Here is a 17,461-nt window from a genome sequence, read left to right as displayed (position 1 = left end):
TCCCCACAAACATTTACACTTCAGAAGAGCCGCCTGCCTCTCTGCGGAAATTTCAAGAAAAACAAACTTTGGGGGGCAGTTGCGGCGATAGGCATCTTTCGATCGGCGTCATTACCCGGCTCTCTCTAGCTGACGAAGCCAGAGCGTTTTCTGTTGGTCCTGTTCTCCTGGGCCCTGGCTCCCCCCGCAGCACGTTGGCTCCCCGAGGCTCAGCCCTCCCGGCCCGGCCCGAAGGCGGCCGCGGGAACAAAGGGGCTCGGTGCGGGCATCCCCTGCCGGGAGCGGGCCTCCGTGCCGTGACCTGGGAAGCTGCGGGCCCTCGGCCCGCGGATCGCCTCTCCTTGTCCCCTCGCCAGGCGATGTCAGCCTGAATATTGGTCCTACGGAGGTGGTTCAGCTCTGCCCTAGCGCTCCCCAGCACTATACGCACGGATTTACGGGATAAACCTGCGCTGAGCGTCCGCGGATGTTTTTCTGACCCGCGACAACCAATTTCGCATCGCGTGGGAAAACCAGGGGCAGAACCCGGCCTGCGAGGGACCAAATGAAGGCGGGGGTGGGGGTCCGTGGGGTGGGGGTCAGCGCCGGAGTCTGCAGAGGGCCGCCCCCGCGGAGCTCCGTGGGCGGCTCTGGGACTCGGAACGCACCGCGGCTCGGGGGGAGTCGGCTCTGCGGGAGAGCCGGGGCTGCTCTGAACGGCCCAGGTTAACACACAAACGGCGAGTTAGGCTTTAAATGAACGATTAATAGGGAAGGGAGAGCAAAAAGAATGAAAGCCCCTTCCTCCCCCTCCCCCCGCGTCTCTGAGCCCCTCTCCCTCCGAGCACCTCTGGTCACGTTGGAGGATGAGTTTTTGGAGAGCTTCTGGTACAATATGGAGCACCACGGGCTGCAATTTCACACTCCACAGCACATTCCCCCTAAAGCTACTTTCTTTTTTTCCCATCTCAGACCCCCTCGTGTCTCCCCCTCTCGCTTTCTCTCGCTCCTTTGTGAGCCATGGGTGGGTTCCATGTCTGGGGGACGCGGGGCCGCGGCGGGGCTGGGGCTGCGGGCCGAGTGCGGGCGTGCGCCGGGGGGGCCTCCCCCCGCCGAGCCTGCTGCTGGCTTTCCCCTTCTCTGCATTTGTTTGCCCTGAATGGTAATAGCCCACGTGTGCTGCTCTTTATTCAGTCACCGACACTTTAACCTCTCCTCTTTACAAGAGAGCGTTCGCCACAAAAACGAGACAAGCTGGAGACCTTTTACAGCCTCATTGAAGGGGGGAGAAAAAAAAAGAAAAAAGGGAAAAGAAAAAAAAAAAGAAAAAGAAAAAGAAAAAAGAAAAAGAAAGAAAGAGGGGGGAAGCCGTCAATGTGAAGAGACACTTCTGCAACAAAGCCGCCTCTAGGCGCACCGGGCCGGCCGTAGCCGGGCGAGCCCCCCATCCCGCGCCGCGGGCAGATGGGCCGTGGGCTCCCGCAGCCGCGCTGCCCCGGCGCTGCCCTTCCCGTGCCCGTCGGGCGCAAGCAGCTTCCGCCTCGCCCCCTCCTTTTGTCTGCGCCCCGCTCCCTAGCCTCGCACGCCGCCGGGCCGGGAGGAGGGGGGGTCCGCCGCCGTCCGCCCGCGGGAGCCGGGCCCGGGCGTGTGCGGTGCCGAGGCCCAGCTGCCTCTTCTCTCTGCGCTGGGCGTGGGAGCCCCCTCTGCATCGCCTCCCCCCCACCGAGATGTCTTTTTTTGTGTCCGCCTCTAATTTCTCCATAAAACTCCCGATGAGTGAATTAGACGCTTATTAAAGCCTCCTTTTAATCAGCAGTAATGGGAGACCCTCCCTCCCTCCCTCTCTCTGCCCGTCCAAGGTTAGCTTGCCTCCGGGCCATTTGCAAATGTTAGGATTTACAGTTATCACACGCAAAAACATTTATATAACCCCTAACTATAATACACCCATAAAAACGGGGAGGGAGCGAAAACTGCTGCGGATCAGCGAAAAACCCTATAGCTCTCCCATTACAGTCCCCTGGAAAGGGTAATTCCGGCAGTCAGACGGGCCAGAGAGTGGCACTGACTGCACGGGATCCATCCATCCGCGGCTCCAAAAGTGATCGCACAAAGACCTGCGGGGCGCGGGCGGTGCGGGGCGTGGGAGCGCTGCTCGCATTGCTTTGGGAGTGAAATAGTCCTCTAGAGTTCCTTCCTTCCTTCCTTCCTTTCTTTCTTACCTTCTTTCTTCCTTCCTTCCTTCCTTCCTTCCTTTCTTTCTTACCTTCTTTCTTTCTTTCTTTCTTTCTTTCTTTCTTTCTTTCTTTCTTTCTTTCTTTCTTTCTTTCTTTCTTTCTTTCTTTCTTTCTTTCTTTCTTNTTCTTTCTTTCTTTCTTTCTTTCTTTCTTTCTTTCTTTCTTTCTTTCTTTCTTTCTTTCTTTCTTTCTTTCTTTCTTTCTTTCTCTTTTCTTCTCTCTCCCGTTCTCTCGTTCTTTCTCTCTCTCTCTTTCTTTCTGTCTCTCCCTTTCATTCTTTTTCTCTCTTTCTCCTTTTCTCTTTTCCTCTCTCTCTTGTTTCCTCTCTCTCCTCTTCCTCTCTGCTTCCTTCTTCCCTTCCTTCCTCTCTTCCTTCCTTATTTCCTTCCCTTTTTTCCTTCTTCCATCCTTCCTTCCCTGTCTATCTTTCGCTCTTCTCTTTCTCTTCTCCTCTCCTCTCTCCTTCCCGCTCCCCTCTCCTCTCCCAGCACGATCTGTGCCACACACGACCCAGCAGTCGGCCCCTCGCCCCCCCAGCTCGATGCCCCCGGAGCTGCCTGGCTCGGCGCGGGGCGGGGGCCGCAGGTGCGGGCCGCGGGGGCACTGCGGGAGCGCTCCGCCGGTGGTGCGGGCTGCGGAACCGCGGAGGGGCCGGGGAAGTTCGTAGGGAAACTTTTTCCGCTTTCCCTCCCCGGGAGAGCCGGAACCAGGCTGGAGCCGGGCTTGGGACTTCTGCCCGCCTATCCCCGCTCCTTCCTGTCCCCGGGAGCCGCGGCAGCACAAGTTCGGCGCCTAATTACAGAGAGTGGCAGCGAGAGTCATTGCTCCCGCACCGCGGTGTTAATGGCCCCGGAGCTCAGCGCGTCTGAGTGCGAGAAGCGGCGAGAGGAGTGCGGGGAGACCGAGGGGCTGCAGGATAGGGGGTCTGCCTGGTGAGAGACTGAGGGGAGAGGAGAGAGGGGGATATCAGCTCCAAAAGAGGGGCTGGAGGCGGAGGGGGCGGGGAAGGAGCGCTGCGAGCTTCCCCCGGATCCCGGCTGGGCACAGAGGGACGGGTCCGCCGGCGCACGCCCGGCAGCGGAGCGGGGCGGCACGGGAGAATCCGAGCCGCGCCGAGCGGAACCGTTCCGAGCCGTTCCGAGCCGAACCGCGCCGCGCCGCAGTGCCCGCTCCGCTCGTGCCTCCCCCCGGGGCCGCGAGCCCGGCGTCAGCGAGCAGCCCGAGCCCGGCTCCGGGTGCGTGTGTGTGCGTGTGCGTGTGCGTGAGCGCGTTTGTCCATCCCGAGCTGCCGGACTTGAAAATCTGCTGCTTCCGACTCCCTCCCAGCCTGTAAGTTCCGAATTACAACCTTCTACATCTATGCAAACTTTTGTTTATCGGAGAATCCCTTTCTCGTAGGGAAACGGTCCCCATGTGATGAGCTCACTTGTGCCACACGGGGCTCTCCCCCTCCCCGCCTTGGGGAAATGACCCCCGTGGATCCCCCCGGCCCGTGCCCGCTTTCCTCCCGGCTCTGGGCACGGCGTTATTTCTGCGGGGCACTTTCCCAGGGTTAGGGGAGGTGGTTGGGTTCTGCTAAATGGGTCCTTTGTGGTGAGTGCGGATTTATGCCCAGTTTTGATTTATAATTAAATTAGCTTCTAATTTGCAATATGTGTGTCTGTGTTTAAAATGTATCTAATCTGTGAAATTGAGGACGGTGCACTTTAAATGAAAATCTACCTTTCGCCTCAAGGGTTCCTTTATGAAGGGATGGCCGGGAGGGCAGCGTTCAGCGGGATGGCGGGGCTGTAATTTCCATTAGGGGATGTCAATCAATCCCGCTTTTCAATACATCAATTAATAAATCCGATCGGGGCCGCGGGTGCCCCCCCGGGCGCTCTCCGCCTGGCTGCGGCAGCGCGAGAGGAAGGCAAACCCGGCGGGGCCCGGCCCCCCCGGCTCCGGGGCTGCGGCTCGGGTTGCCCCGGGCCCCCCCGCAGCGCCGCGGCCGTGGGTGCGATGGGCAGCGGGTAGCGCCGGGCCGGGCGCTGCCCTCCGGCCCCGATCTCCACCGTGGAAAGGGGCCGGGACGGAGGGAAGTCCCGCAGCCCCTCCGGCCCGGCCCCGCAAGCGCAGATAGTGGGGAATGGGCGGCCGTGAGAGGGACGCTGAGCGGGAGCGGGCATCCGCACGCTGCTCCGTAGTCATCATCGTCATAATAAAGCCTGTCCGTTTGATTTAAAAACAGCACGGCGGAGAACGCGCTGTCAACCGAGCGCCGCCGCACCGCTTCTCTCCGCCCGCCCCACGGCGCTGCGGGCCGGCGCTCGGCGGGCCCCGGTGCGGGAGTGGCGCGGCTGTTTGCGGAGCTGAGATCCGCGAGGGAAAGGGGTAACAAGAAGGGAGAGAGATGGAAAGAGAGTCTCCCCGGCAGCTTGATCCCATTAGCTCCGTCCTTGGGTTGCATATTTATACGGTCTAGGAGGTGAACAGATGGACTATCAATTTAATTCCATCTTCAACACCATCAGAGATTGATTTTCTACTCGCTTTTAATTTTGCCATAATTAATTAGATCATTACAACTGTTTTCTATTGATCTCCCTATTTAAACCTCAGATGCAAAGGGACTTCGGCAGATCCTTTAAAAACACAGAAGGGAAAAGGAGCGGAGGGGGTCGCAAACTTTCCAAAGGTTTTTTTTATTCGTTTTCGGCTCAGAAGACGTTCGGTGCAGAACAGCAAAAGAAACCCGCTCTGGCCTTTCCTTTTAGGAGGCCTTTTTTGTTGCCTTTCTATTTTTCCTTTACGTTTCGGTCAAGCTGCGTAATATTCTCATATAATATAAAACAAATGCGGTACGTTTAATTGATTCGATCAGGAAAATACAAGCTCTCACGCGTGGATGTGTATACATGCGCATATCCACCTCCACGACGTATTGAGGAACATTTCTTGGGGAGCGCACACCCGTTTCTGTGGGGGCTGTACCGCAGGGACGGGGCTCTGAGCGCTCTGCTCTCCTCCTCTCTCCCCTGTGGCCCTGCACCGAACCCCTCCTCACCCAGGCCCGGCACCGACAGCTCCGCGTTTGCAGCCTCCGTTTGCACTTCTGTCCTTTTCCTCCTCCCGAATCCCTAAATTCGAAGCCCCGTTTCCCGACGTAATTTCAAAGAGCCTCACCGCCTCGTTGGGTTTTTACCGCGACGGGAGGAAAACCCTTCCTCTCCGACAGCTCTCGTTCGGAGCTTTGTTTGCACATCATAAAATTGAAGACGGGAAGGGAGGGGGCCCGGGGACCCGTCTGTCGGTTTCGGGGGGCGGCGCGGCCCCCACGTCGGCCCGGCCCCGATCCTCCGCCCGCGACCACCGGCGCTGGCTGCGCAGAGCCCGCTGCGGTGCCGGCAGCGAGCGGACAGCACGGCAAGCGGGGCTCCGCGGGGGGCTGAGAGCCGCGGGGCGCGGGGAGCTCGGGCGACGCCCTCAACTTTTTACAGACGGGAGAGAACTCCGGGATGGGGCAGGGAGCCAGCAGCGCTGTGGCGAGAGCGGGGGCCCTGTAGGGAAGGGGGCAGCGGGCGGAGGGATGGAGAGGGCTAGGGGGAGCCGGAGGGGCGAGGGAGAGAGAGAGCGGGGGCAGGCGGCCTCCTGCCAAAGGAGAGAGTCGGGGGGGCGGCCTCACCCCTCCCTGCTGAATATGCAGCGCCCCCCGCCCCTTACCTGCTCTCCCCGAGCTCTGAGCCATGCTCCTCTCTCTGCCTAATGGCCCGGCTCCCCGGGACGGCTGCGGAGCGCGGATCCGCCGCGGCCTTTTCTTCGCTTCTCTCCTCCCCACTCGGGTGTCTTGCTTTCCCCCGCTGACTTTCGAGATCTAGGCGCAACCACCCAAAACTAAACGGTTTAGATAACAACGCACACACACACACCACAGCACAACCACCACCACAAAAAAAAAAAAAAAAAAAAAAAAAATAGCCAGCCACAGAGAAAGAAACGCCGCTCTACTGAGCCGGGACAGGCTAAAAGGAGGGGAAAATAAATAACAATCAAAGCAAAGGCAGCGCTGCTGCTTGTAAAAGTGGAGAGGGACTCACCTGCCCCGGTGCAGCGGCGGGGGCACGGGGCCGTGCGGAGCCGTGCGGGGCCGTGCGGGGCTCTGCTCCCCGGCCCCTGCCCCCTCCCACGGGCCGGCTGCCTGCGGGGGGGCCTTGTTGCGACAGCGCATTCATTTGTTGTCTTATTACCATACACATGTGCCTGGAGAGGGGCAGCGTGGACGGGAGCCGTGGGGACGGGGAGCAACTTCCTCGGAGTTGGGCTCGGGGCTGGGCAACGTGGGGCAGAGCCGTGCGGCCCCCAGGACCGGGCAGCCCCCCCCGGGGCCGGGCAGCCCCCCCCGGGGCCGGGCAGCCCCCCCCGGGGCCGGGCAGCCCCCAGCCCTCGCTCGGGGTGCGGTGGGAGCGGCCCTGAGCTGCCCGGGGGCTCTTTGTGCTGCCGGAGCCGCCCGCCCGTCTGCCGCGTTTCGGTGCCGGCTTCTCGGCTGAGAATAAATAACAAATAAAAAACAAAGCCACGCAGAAAATAAGAAAAATTCCCCGTGCTAAAGACATCACCGAGCGAATATTTTTCTTTCTCTCTTTCTCCCCCTCCCTCTTCCATCTCCCCATTGATTGAAAGTCTCTCTCAGCTCCAACAAGGAGTCCCAGGAAAAATGAACCATTCTGCTATCGATTCTTCATTAAAATTACATTTCTGCATTTGCTAAATTGGTTTTAAAAAGCTTCCCCTGTTATTATTGTCTTGTCAGAGCCGGCGGTGCTGGGCAAACAGTACTTAAAGGCGCGGGGCCTCCCCGGGATGGGGCGGGCGGGGGCTCTGAGCGCCTCTGTTTCTTTTTCTGAAGTGTTTGGGAAAACGTTAACAACGCGGACGGGCGAGGAGCGTGCCACGGACACGGGATCGCTGTGGAAATAAAGGTGGTGCGGGGAGCGCTTTCCTCCATAACACTTAACGAGCATCGATTGTCGCTTCGAGCAAAGGAAGAAAAGTTTCATTTTAAATATGAAAATGGGGCGCCAGAAGTCAATAGCGGAGCAATGAGCATTTTTTCAGCCCGCCGCGGAGCGGGAGCGGGAGCAGCAACAGCAAAAGCAGCAGCAGCAGCAGCAGCAGCGACAGCACAGCCAGGGCTGCCCGGGCCGGCCCCGTTCCCAGCCCCGCTGCCGTGCGCTGTGTGCGGCCGAGGGCCTTAAATAGGGGCGGCCGGGCCCGAGCTGCCCCGAACGGCTCCGCGGAACACCCCCCCACCCCCCCGCTCCGGGCCGGGCTGGGAAAAACCCGGGAGGGACTCTGGGAGATTTGCTTTGAATTCTGCAAATCTCTCTCGAAAGAGCAGGGAAGCAGAAATGTCTTCCTGATGTGTTTATCCCCTAATCAGTTCATTAGTTATAAACAACATGACATTAGAAGTTAGGAGGCAGTTGATATTAATTTTTATTTAACTAGTTGATGTTTAATCCGTCACGCCAGGCTGCTTAGAGAGAGCTGCCTGACACCAACCAGTTAGAACTTCATACGGCGCGGTTCGGGCGGCGGGACGGGCGGCCGGGGGGGGCACGGGGGCGAGGGGGCACCGGGGGGCAGTGGGGGCAGCACAGGGGCCGGGAAGTGCCCCTCCGGGATGCGGGGAGGGAAGGGGGAAAAAAGAAAAAGAAAAAGAAAAGGAGTGAAAAGGCAGAGAGAGAGGGGGGTAAAAAAGGGGGGCGGGGGGGGGCAGGCAGCTTGCCTGTCGGGGCCGAGGGGAGCCCCAGGAAAGGGCGACCCGGAGGCTCTGGGGGACCCGTGCGGCTCTGTTCGTGCGCGTCAATCCCTGCCTTCAGCCAGCGGGCCCTGCCTGCCCTCCGCACCGTGCCCCGACCCCTCTCCCCGAGGGGCGGCCCCCGTGGCTGTGGCTGCGTTCTCCCGCACACCGCAATTAGAGCGCTTCTTGGAGAACCCGGAGAGCCCTCGGCAGCCGCTCCGCGCTCCTCTCCCGGGCGCCCGCTCTGCGTGTGGCTGTACCCGGGCGGCTGTGGCTGCGGGGAAAGCGTTCCTGTCCGCCACCCAAATTTTAATATTAATTTCCATATTAATCAATCACCCCATCTATCTGCTGGATGAAGGAAATAGTTGGCATTCCGAAGAAAATTGCCTGTTTTCCTGCGGTTAATAGTTAACTCCGGAATAGAAAGTTCCCAGGGAAATGCGGAGGCAGAGCGGGAGCGGCCCCGCCTGCGGCAGGGCAGCAAAACCCTCTCGGGATCCCCAGAGCCCCCCAGGCACCCTCTCGAGCCCCCCCGAGCCTCCGCCCCAGGCCCAGGCCCCCCGTCCCCCTCTTCAGGCAATAGCCGGGACTGATGTTGTAAGGAATAAAGTCCCGAGGGGATGCGGGCGGGAGGTATCAGGCTCCTTCCCCATAGATGGAACAGCAGTGACCGCAACAGGTAGAGGGGAGAGAGCAGGAAGTTGCGCACCTGTGGGTGCTTGCTTTGGGAGAAGCATCAGGAACTCGGGGCCTTCCCCTCTGCGTGGCGTTTGTTCTCCCCGGCCGGGAGGCACGGAGCACCCGAGGCGGGGGCTGCTGGGGAGGGGAGCTGCACCGGGCCGGGGGCTCCCTCGAATCCCTTTTCCCCGCGGTCCCAGGGTGACTTCAGCGGTGCAGGAGTGCTCCCGGCCCCACCGTTGCGTTCCGCACAGCCGGCGCGGTGCTGGGCTCTGGTGCCGTGGGGGTGCGCGGGGTCCGGGTACTTGGGAAGGGCCGCGAGGGAAGCACGCGTGGGCCGAGGCTCTCCCGTTGCGGGGAGCGAGGGGCACGGCCCCCAGGGCGGCAGCCTGGCAATGTTTGGCAGCACGGCGCAATGATTAACTCCGGCCTTCGGAACAGTCAAATGACCCAAACGCAGCGGCCCCGCCGCCCCCGCCCCCGCGCCCCCCGCGCCCCCCCCACCCCGCCCGCCCGGCCCGGGCTGCCCGCGGGCCGCCAGGGGGGGCACTGCGGTGCGGTGCGGCCAGGACGGCGCGGGGCGGCCGCTGCAGTCACACCCGGGGGGTCTCGTGCTGCGCTGTGCTCGAGTGAGGCTCCCGTCGAGGAGCGCTGCCCCGAATGCTCGCACGCGGCCGGGACGCCCCGTCCAGTCCCTCCTGTCCCACCAAGCCCAGGCGCAGTACGGGAGACGTTTCGCTTTCCTTCTTTCTCCCCCGGGGAGTTCGGGACAAGTCTCCAGAGCCGGCGGCTGCCCCCGGGGTCGGGCTTTGAGCAGTAACTGTGGGTGAGGGGAGAAATGGGCTGGGGGATACAGGGTGGGAAACACCCGATCGCCTTTGCCAGAAAGGAAAGAAAGGAAAGCAAAAGCGGGGCATCACCAGTAATCCGAGGGGCTGCAGACGTAGAATGTGTGCTGTGGTAGGATGTGGAAGAAGGGAAAATGAAAAGGATGGAACTCAGTGAGAGATAAGAATCGGGACGATGGATGGCCAAGAGACACACATTGATTTTTACTGATATTAGAGAAAAAAAGAACTGAATGAAAGAAGGGGACGTTTAATTTGCAGATGAAAACAGGATGGATGGATGGATAAGTAGAATGGTGGTGCGATTTTAATGTGAATAATGGAAAATATGAGAAGAGGGAAACAGAAAATGAGAAAATAAATCTTGTGGGGGAATGAGAGGAGAGAGGGAAGGAGAGGAAAGGGAAGGAAAGAAAAGAAAAAAAGAGGAGACAGAAGAGAAGAAAGGATAAGAAAAAAGAAAAGAAAAGAAAAGAAAAGAAAAGAAAAGAAAAGAAAAGAAAAGAAAAGAAAAGAAAAGAAAAGAAAAAATAAAAGTTTTCAAAAGAGCCATCAAACAGTTAGCAGACATCAGAATTGTAACAGAAAAGCAGAAACACGGGTGTCAGCCGAGGCGGTTTCCCCACGCCACGTTTGGGAGCTCCCAGGGCCCCGCGGAACGCAGGCTCGGAGCCGCAGGCACCACTCCCAGCTCCTTCCTTGTGCGGTGCCCACCGCGGGCCGCACACCCGCCGGGCAGCAGCAACAGATCCCGACCCCCTAGGGGCCCTGCGGGAGGGCCCGGGGGGGCGGGGAGAGGAGGCCAAGGGGCAGCCCCGGGTGCGGAGGGGGCGGGCGGGGCTGCACCTCCCCGCGTTGTCCGTCCTCGGCCGCCGCCCCCGCGTCGGTGGAAAACCGCGTCGGAAAACTCCGGTAGCCTGGGAATTAATAATAATAATAATAAGGGGAACGATAACGACAACGGCGATAATGCGTTTCCGTCTGTTAAAACCTCGGAAATAAATGTCCTCCCCCAGCCGCCGCCTCCCGCATCCCTCGGTCCGGGACTCGCGGAGCTCCCGGCGCGTTGGGGGCCCGGTTCGGTTTGGGAGAGGTTCCTCGGTGGGAAGTGCAAAACCCGGAGATGCGGCTCGTGTGTGCCCTTCTCCTCGCCCCTGGACAGGGACCCCCGCCACGGGCTGGGGGTGGCGGAGAAAGGCGAAGTTTGTGGCGTCGTCCCCAGTCCGCAGCCCTCGACTTCCCCCCTTCCCCTCCCTCCGCTTGCGGTCCCGCTGCTATAGAAGTGCGTGCGGGGACAGGGGCTGTGTGTCGGGAGCGGGTTGCAGGGGCCGAGGCAAGTTAATTTCCAGCCGATTTCTCATTACTCTTCTTAGAGCCTATAAGGGAGAGAAAATTAGACACCCAGCACACGTTTTGGCCACTTCATAAAAAATGCAGATTTGAGAGATGATGTGAAATGTGCCCTCGAGTCAATGATTAAAGATAGCTGACTACAATTTTTTTCTTCCCCTTCCTATTTGGAGTGGAGATGAGAAATGCCCCTGAGCTCTGCGGGTCCGAGAAGGGTCCTTTAATAACTGATAAATTGGCCCGAGCCCCGCACCGCGCCCCGCCGGCCCCTCACCCGCTTCCCGGCCCGTCGGGGCGGAACGCGGCCCTGTGCCGAGCGGCGGCAGCGTCCGGGGGGACCCAACACGCGGTGCAGGCGGCGTCCCCGCTGCGGCCCGGCCGCGGCTGGTCCCCCTCCAGCGGACAAAGAGGCCGAGCCCCGCCGGGGTGGGGGGGGAGGCGCCGCGTCGGGAGCTGGGGCTGCCCCTCAGGCACCGCGGGGTGCGGAGCGCCGGGGCTGCCCCGGGGGGGCGCGCCGCCGGGCCCGGTGCAGGGGGGCGAGGAGCAGCCGCTCGGCTCCCGGCTGCCTCCAGAGCATCCTCCTCTTCGGCCCCACCGCAAACTTCAGAAGAAGTAAAAATAGAAAGGGAAGGCTAGAGGAAGGGGGAGGGGGGGGGGGGATAAAAGCAGAGCTTTCCAGCCCGCTGGAAGAAGAAATGTGTATTTCTTTTCTCTAAACGCTCCTAATTTTTCAACCCAATTGAAAATAATAAAATGTATAAAGAAAGCAGGGATGCAGCTTTCCAGAGCTCAGCTGCTGAATAACTCCTCATCAGCCGCACCGATTTCTTTGATTAATCCCGGGGTCTGAAGCAGAAGCAGTTCCACTGTGATACCTCACACGCCGAGCTGCTCCTGCTTCCCCACTCTGCGAGACTCGTTTCTGCACAATTTTTGTCACAGTCGTTTCAACTCCTTTCCCCCTAAACAAACGCCTGTCCGAAGCGGTGCCGCTCTCCACTTGTTCCCAACGCACGTTGGTTCCCTGCCACCAGCCCGGGGCCCGCAGCACCCGCCGCCCCCGCTCCCGCTCCCTCTCCCCCCGCCCCGCACACCCGCACCCCGGAGGACCGCTCCGCGTCCTGCACGGCCGTGGGTCCGCGGCTGCAGCACGCGCCGGTATGAGTCCGGAAGATAGGAGTAAGTGGCAATGTATATACGAAATGTGCAAGGTAAAAGCGGATCTCTGTATCAAAACGAAGAGGCTTTAATTTATATATATGTCACGGCACATCGCCATTTCTTTTTCAGACAGCTCGGGCACATTTAGTGCGTGGAGAGATGCACCTGTGCAGAGAAGTGGAGGAGAACGCTCCCTGCTCCCTCCTGCACAAATAGAGCACGCTGCCGTGGTGCCCCGGGTAGCCTCGGGCCTTGCACCCCTCTGCCAGGTGATGCTGCTCAGAACACCGCCCATCACTTCGCACCCTCCGCATTGCTTTACCCCGCCGGGTGGGTCGCCGCTTGCTTCCCCGGCCCGGCTCAGCCCGCAGCCCTGCTCCCGGCCTCGCCGGGGGTGGGAACACCGTGCGGGGCCGGGCCGCGTCCCGCGTGGGTCCTTCCGTGGGGCCGGGGCCTGCTGCCCGCTGCCCGCGGGGGTCTCGGGGGCCCCGCGCCGCCGCCCGTCCTCCTGTGCCCCCGCGGGTGCAGAGCGCTCGGCGGGGCTGGCTGGGGGCTGCTTGCAGGAGGCGCTAATTAGAGTGTAACTGCCAGGTCATTGACTTCGTGTTACCGGAGTTGTTGTTTCTCTCTCTCTCTCTTTTTTCTTTGACGGGGAGCAGCCCGGACCGGCGGCAGCGGGAGCCGGGGAGGGGGTGTTCTCCTGCAGCCCCCGCACACCGCCGGTTACGGAGCCCCGGCCCGCAGCCGGGATCCGGCCGTGCTCCCTTTGTTGCTTTGTTGCGAGTCTCCTTCCGAAGCCGAGATCTGAATGCGGGGAGCGTTATCGATGACTTTTAAATAATAACAAAGGGGGAAAATAAAAATAATTAGCCCCGCCTCTATCTAGTTTCAATTACTCTAATTAAAAACCCGAAAGGCAATTCCTAGGCAATATCTAATAATAGAATTAGCAATCGGATCCATCATTTCACACGGGGATTTACTTGCGGGGGTACTGTGCGAGCTCTATTAATAATAATAAAAAATCCTGCTAACCCTCTTTTTAAAATTAATAACTCTGTAATTATAATAATTTTATGTGCCTTTTTATAAGAAGAGGTTAATGTTGCCACAGTCTGGGGATGGGAAGGATGAAGTGAAGCGAAATACTGCTGCTTAAACTGACACCTTCCTATTTTATTAGGAGACATTATTATTATCAGACATCTGCAGGTAGAGAATTAAAATTAAAATCGCTTTCAACAATTCAATACACTTTTTATCAGCCATCTATCTGAAAATCACGAACATTCATCATCGGAGGCATTCTCCCTGAAAACAAGAACCCATTCAAATTTTATACAAATTATCATATTTATCATAGTCTGAAACTCTGGAGTAACATCTCCACAAAGTGTCTGCCAACTCCCCGGGGAACCGCGCGCCGCTCCGCAGCCGCTCAGAGCGATTCCCTCCCGCTCCTCTCTCCCGGCCCTTCCGCACCCTCTGCTTCCCGCGACTCGGCGGCTCCGAGACGGAGCGCGGAGCCGGAAGGATGCGGCGGGGTTCGGGCGGCGGGCACGCAGCGAGCTGCGCTCCCCTCCCGCAGAGGGAAGAAGTTTTGCCGCTGTGCGCTGCACTTCGGAGCAGCCCGCTCTCCGAGCCCATTTTGGAAGAGCGGCGTCTGTTTCTCTTTGAGGCTGATGTGTTTGCAGGGGGATGTTATTATTAGCACCGGTGATAAAAGCGGTAGCGATGTCTGATTCCCCTCCGCGTTTTTTCGAAAGCGCTCGCAGCGCTTTGCTTCGCGGCATTCGGTCGGAGCGGCGAGAAATATTGGCCGTTATTTATGTGGGCACTCGGCGCCGGTGACAAATGGAACGAGCCGGCGCTCCCCGCTCGCGCTTTTGGAGGAGGCAAATCGCTGCCCACACTTTGCTCATGACAAAAAGTTCCTCAGCGCCCGAGCCCGCGCGTCCCCGCGCGATGTCCTCGGCCCTTGGGGGGGGGCCGCCGCCCCCGGCCCCGGGAAAAAAAGTAGTTCCAATGCCATGTTTGTTAACTAGGTTATCTAGGCTGTAGAAGATTTTAATGTTGAATTTTATAGCTTTACCACGCTCTACCGTCCTTGTGAATATTGTAATATTGCATTTTTTACAAGTTACTCTTCTGTTAATGTTCCAGCTAGTAACTTTTATAATCCTCCTCAATGAAATTTTTTTGTATTCTTCCGCACCGTTAACCTCAATGGCGGCACCTCAGCCCCTGGCAGGAGGCAAAGATGAAATGAATTCCTCTTTAATCAGAAATAATAATAATAAAAACACACACAAGGCTCTCTCTGCCTTTTATTTCAGCTTCCTTTTTCGGGGAGGGGGGCAAAGCCTCGGTAGCCCCCAGTGCTGCCCCCTGGGCCATGCTGCCCGGGCCAGGGATGGTGCCACCCGGCCAGGCAGGCTGGGGGAGGCCACGTCCCTGTGCCCCTACCCTTCCTTGCTGGCATCTCAGAGCTGCCCAGCAACTGGGAAGGTCGGGCCCCAAATCTCTCCGTGTGCAGAGCGGGATGCCCACAGAGCAGCAGCCTCAGAGCAATGCTGCTGGTGCCGTTCCGCTGAGCTCTGCCTGCACTCTGTTGGCCTCAGCCGGAGGTGCCCAAATCCTCGCTGCTTGCTCTGCTGGGGGCTGAGATGTCTCGAGGAGAGGTGCACACACAGGAGGCGTGCTCAGGTGGAATCGTAATAAAATGCGTACCTTTAGGTGTAAGTAGGACTGGAAATCACCCACACAAAGCTCCCCAGCCTCCAGATGCCCTTACAAATGAATTAGACTTCCAAGCACAAATGATCAACACCCAGCAGCAACAGGAATCGTAGCGCAGTAATGAACGGAGTGCCCTTTAGCCCGGGGAGCGCTCTCCGAACACAGATTGGATGTTGTTATTTCCCTTGGTCGCTGTTAGCGTGTAAGAACTTTGTTCCCAGGCTCAGCCCGAGCCCTGCACGAACGCACTACCACCGGGTTTGTGCACTCCTTGCAGGGCGCTGGGGCTGCCCCCCACCTGGCTGGCTGCTGCTGTCATGGGCCTCACCCTACAGCAGCTCCTCTCTGTCTCAGCTCCCAGAGCTGGGTGATGGCATGTGGTTCCCAGCTTGAAGGATTTAAAAACATCTATTTTTAGCCTAATATAACTCCAAGGAGAAGCTTGGCTCAAACCTCAGCGATCAGACAGAAAGGATGTCAAGTTTATTGCTAATGTGCTGGGATCTCACTCTGATTTGTGGCTGTTACCAGGTTTGGGGGCTACAGTGGTACTTTGGTGTATACTTTATTAATCAAAACAGCTTCCTTCTTTAAAAACACAGAACAAGCTTTCTAGTCATTTCAGAGTGTAAAGATCATTTTCCTCTCTAACAATTCTACAGCTGGGCCATCACATTCATTCATGTGGGTCAGAGTCAAATCAATCTCTAACAAAACAGCCAAAACAACTGATATTCTTCTTGTTCAGCTATACTATTCAGAATAATTGTTATTACTTGGTTATTATTATTACATACATTTTTTTATGAACAGGTCTCGTAGGTGCAAGTTTATCTAAAAAGAAGTGAAACAGCGCAAGGGAGACATCCTTTTAACAGTACAGTTACTATATTGATTGGATAAAGGATGATGGCCTTAAGTTGCACCAAGGGAGGTTCAGGTTGGATGTTAGGAAACATTTATTCTCAGAAGGAGTGGTGAAGTGTTGGAACTGCCCAGGGAGGTGGTGGAGTCATTGTCCCTGGAGGTGTTCGAGAAATGTGGAGCTGTGGCACTGGGGGACATGGTCAGTGGGTACAGTGGGGATGCATTGATGGTTGGACTAGGTGAACTTAGAGGTCTTTTCCAACCTTAATTATTCTGTCATTCTGTGGTTCTATTTAATTAATTGATATTCTGGTATCCCTTGTAAGGCAAAGGTGTAGTTCAAGATGGTCTTTGCTCAACAATCTTGATTTTGGAAAGAATTGTTACTCTTCAAAGCACCTCTCTGAGAACCTCTTGGGATGCTTTTCAGAAAGTGCTCCTCAGAGCTAGCACAGGGCAGATGAGCAGGAAGGAGGTAACGGTATTGCCATGCTACTGGTGAGGAGCAAATTAAGAGTGGCTGAGAGACACAAAGGACAGTGACAGAGCTGGGTACCTGAGAGAAGGGCCTCTCTTGCTCTGTGGGCACTGATGGCCCTACTGGAGCCTTCAGGCCCCATGCTGCCCTACACAGCTGCTCTCCATGGGCTCTGCCTAACCCCAGGCCCTTGCCCGCTCTGTCTGTGTGGTAGGAGCACCTCTGCCTCGGGTCCACCATCCTGGGCAAGTTTTAGGAAAGCTGTGGCGTCCCCTGGACTCCCATGATGGCCATACTGTGGGGTTGCCCTCAAGGTTTATCTTTCAGACAAGACTTTGATGTGGGTTCCTGACTGGGCTGACGGAATGTATCCGTCTCAGGGAGGGCATCTCCAAACACGCAGACACCTCCACAGTGACATACTTGTGCCCAAGGGGGAGGTGAAAAAGTGGTTCAGTGTGGCAGTGTAGGCACACGCACCTGTGCATCCCTCAGCATTTGGTGCATGTCCATGTGCAAACAGTCCAGGGATTCTTGTATGTGAACACATACACGTGTCAGACATGTCTGTGAGTGTGCAGGGACATGGATGCATACATGTTTGCAGATGGCTGCACGTGTCAGTGTGGGGAGGGAGCATGGTTGAGCTGAGCTTCTCCTCCAGCTGAGTGCCAGTATGGGGTGGCAGCACCAGGAGGACCTTGGCTGACAGTCTGCCAGTGTGAGACTTGGTTGCAGAAGATGAAGCAGAATAGACAAAACAAAAGTTATTTTTGTCTATCAGCTGAAGCATTATAGAGACATCAACGAGCTCTTGTCTCATGCCAGCTTAATTCCTAGTTAATCAGCAGTCTGCTTGGGCAAAGGAAGGAACTCACATCAGGGGCTGATGATGAGCCAAACTTTCCAATACTGATTCGGGAGCCTGCAAGGAGCCCTACGTACTGCTCTGCAACATTTGGCTGCATTGCTGCCCGCTGCACAGTGCTCTGGGTAAGCGGGACAGGTCATCTGTGTCCCAGCAGGGACCATTCCTATCTAGGGAATATGGACTGGTCCTTTGGCTGTCCCTCCCCACACATTCGGCAGAGGCTTATTCTTGACTGTATATAATCAGATACTGTATCCAGGCAAGTTTCAAATGGCATAAATAATTCCAAGGCTTCCATCCCTTCTCTTGGGGCACTCCACATAACCTGCAAGTCGACTCCTGGTTGCTTTACTCTCAGTGCATCTAGAGAGACCTTCCTCTGTCTTCTTTTCCTCATTCATGTATGGAGCCCCTCCTTTGCTTATGCGATTTACATGTTGCAGCTGAGGGCCACCTCTCTGCCTTTTC

The 17,461-nt window shown here is 57.6% G+C and overlaps 1 protein-coding gene across 13 annotated transcripts in view; it reads right to left on the bottom strand.

The window, feature by feature from the left end:
• PAX2 (paired box 2) overlaps window positions 1-6,452 on the bottom strand; it is a 91,675-nt gene extending 85,223 nt beyond the window's left edge. For 4 of the 13 annotated variants that reach the window (XM_021399014.1, XM_021399017.1, XM_021399024.1 and 1 more), the window contains exons 1-2: window positions 6,293-6,443; window positions 5,919-6,069 (exon numbers count right to left, since the gene is read on the bottom strand). In XM_021399014.1, coding sequence (XP_021254689.1) covers window positions 5,919-6,069; window positions 6,293-6,427 — 286 coding nt within the window. In that variant the 5' untranslated portion in view covers window positions 6,428-6,443. Of the gene's footprint in view, window positions 1-5,918; window positions 6,070-6,292 lie in introns of all 13 variants that reach the window. The other 9 variants (XM_021399013.1, XM_021399021.1, XM_021399019.1 and 6 more) reach the window with 6 other exon arrangements.

The sequence above is a fragment of the Numida meleagris genome, chromosome 5, assembly GCF_002078875.1.
Source record: "Numida meleagris isolate 19003 breed g44 Domestic line chromosome 5, NumMel1.0, whole genome shotgun sequence".
Lineage (NCBI taxonomy): Eukaryota > Metazoa > Chordata > Aves > Galliformes > Numididae > Numida > Numida meleagris.
The sequence above is the reverse complement of the archived record's forward strand: the minus strand, read 5'-3'. Positions and strand labels throughout refer to the sequence as shown.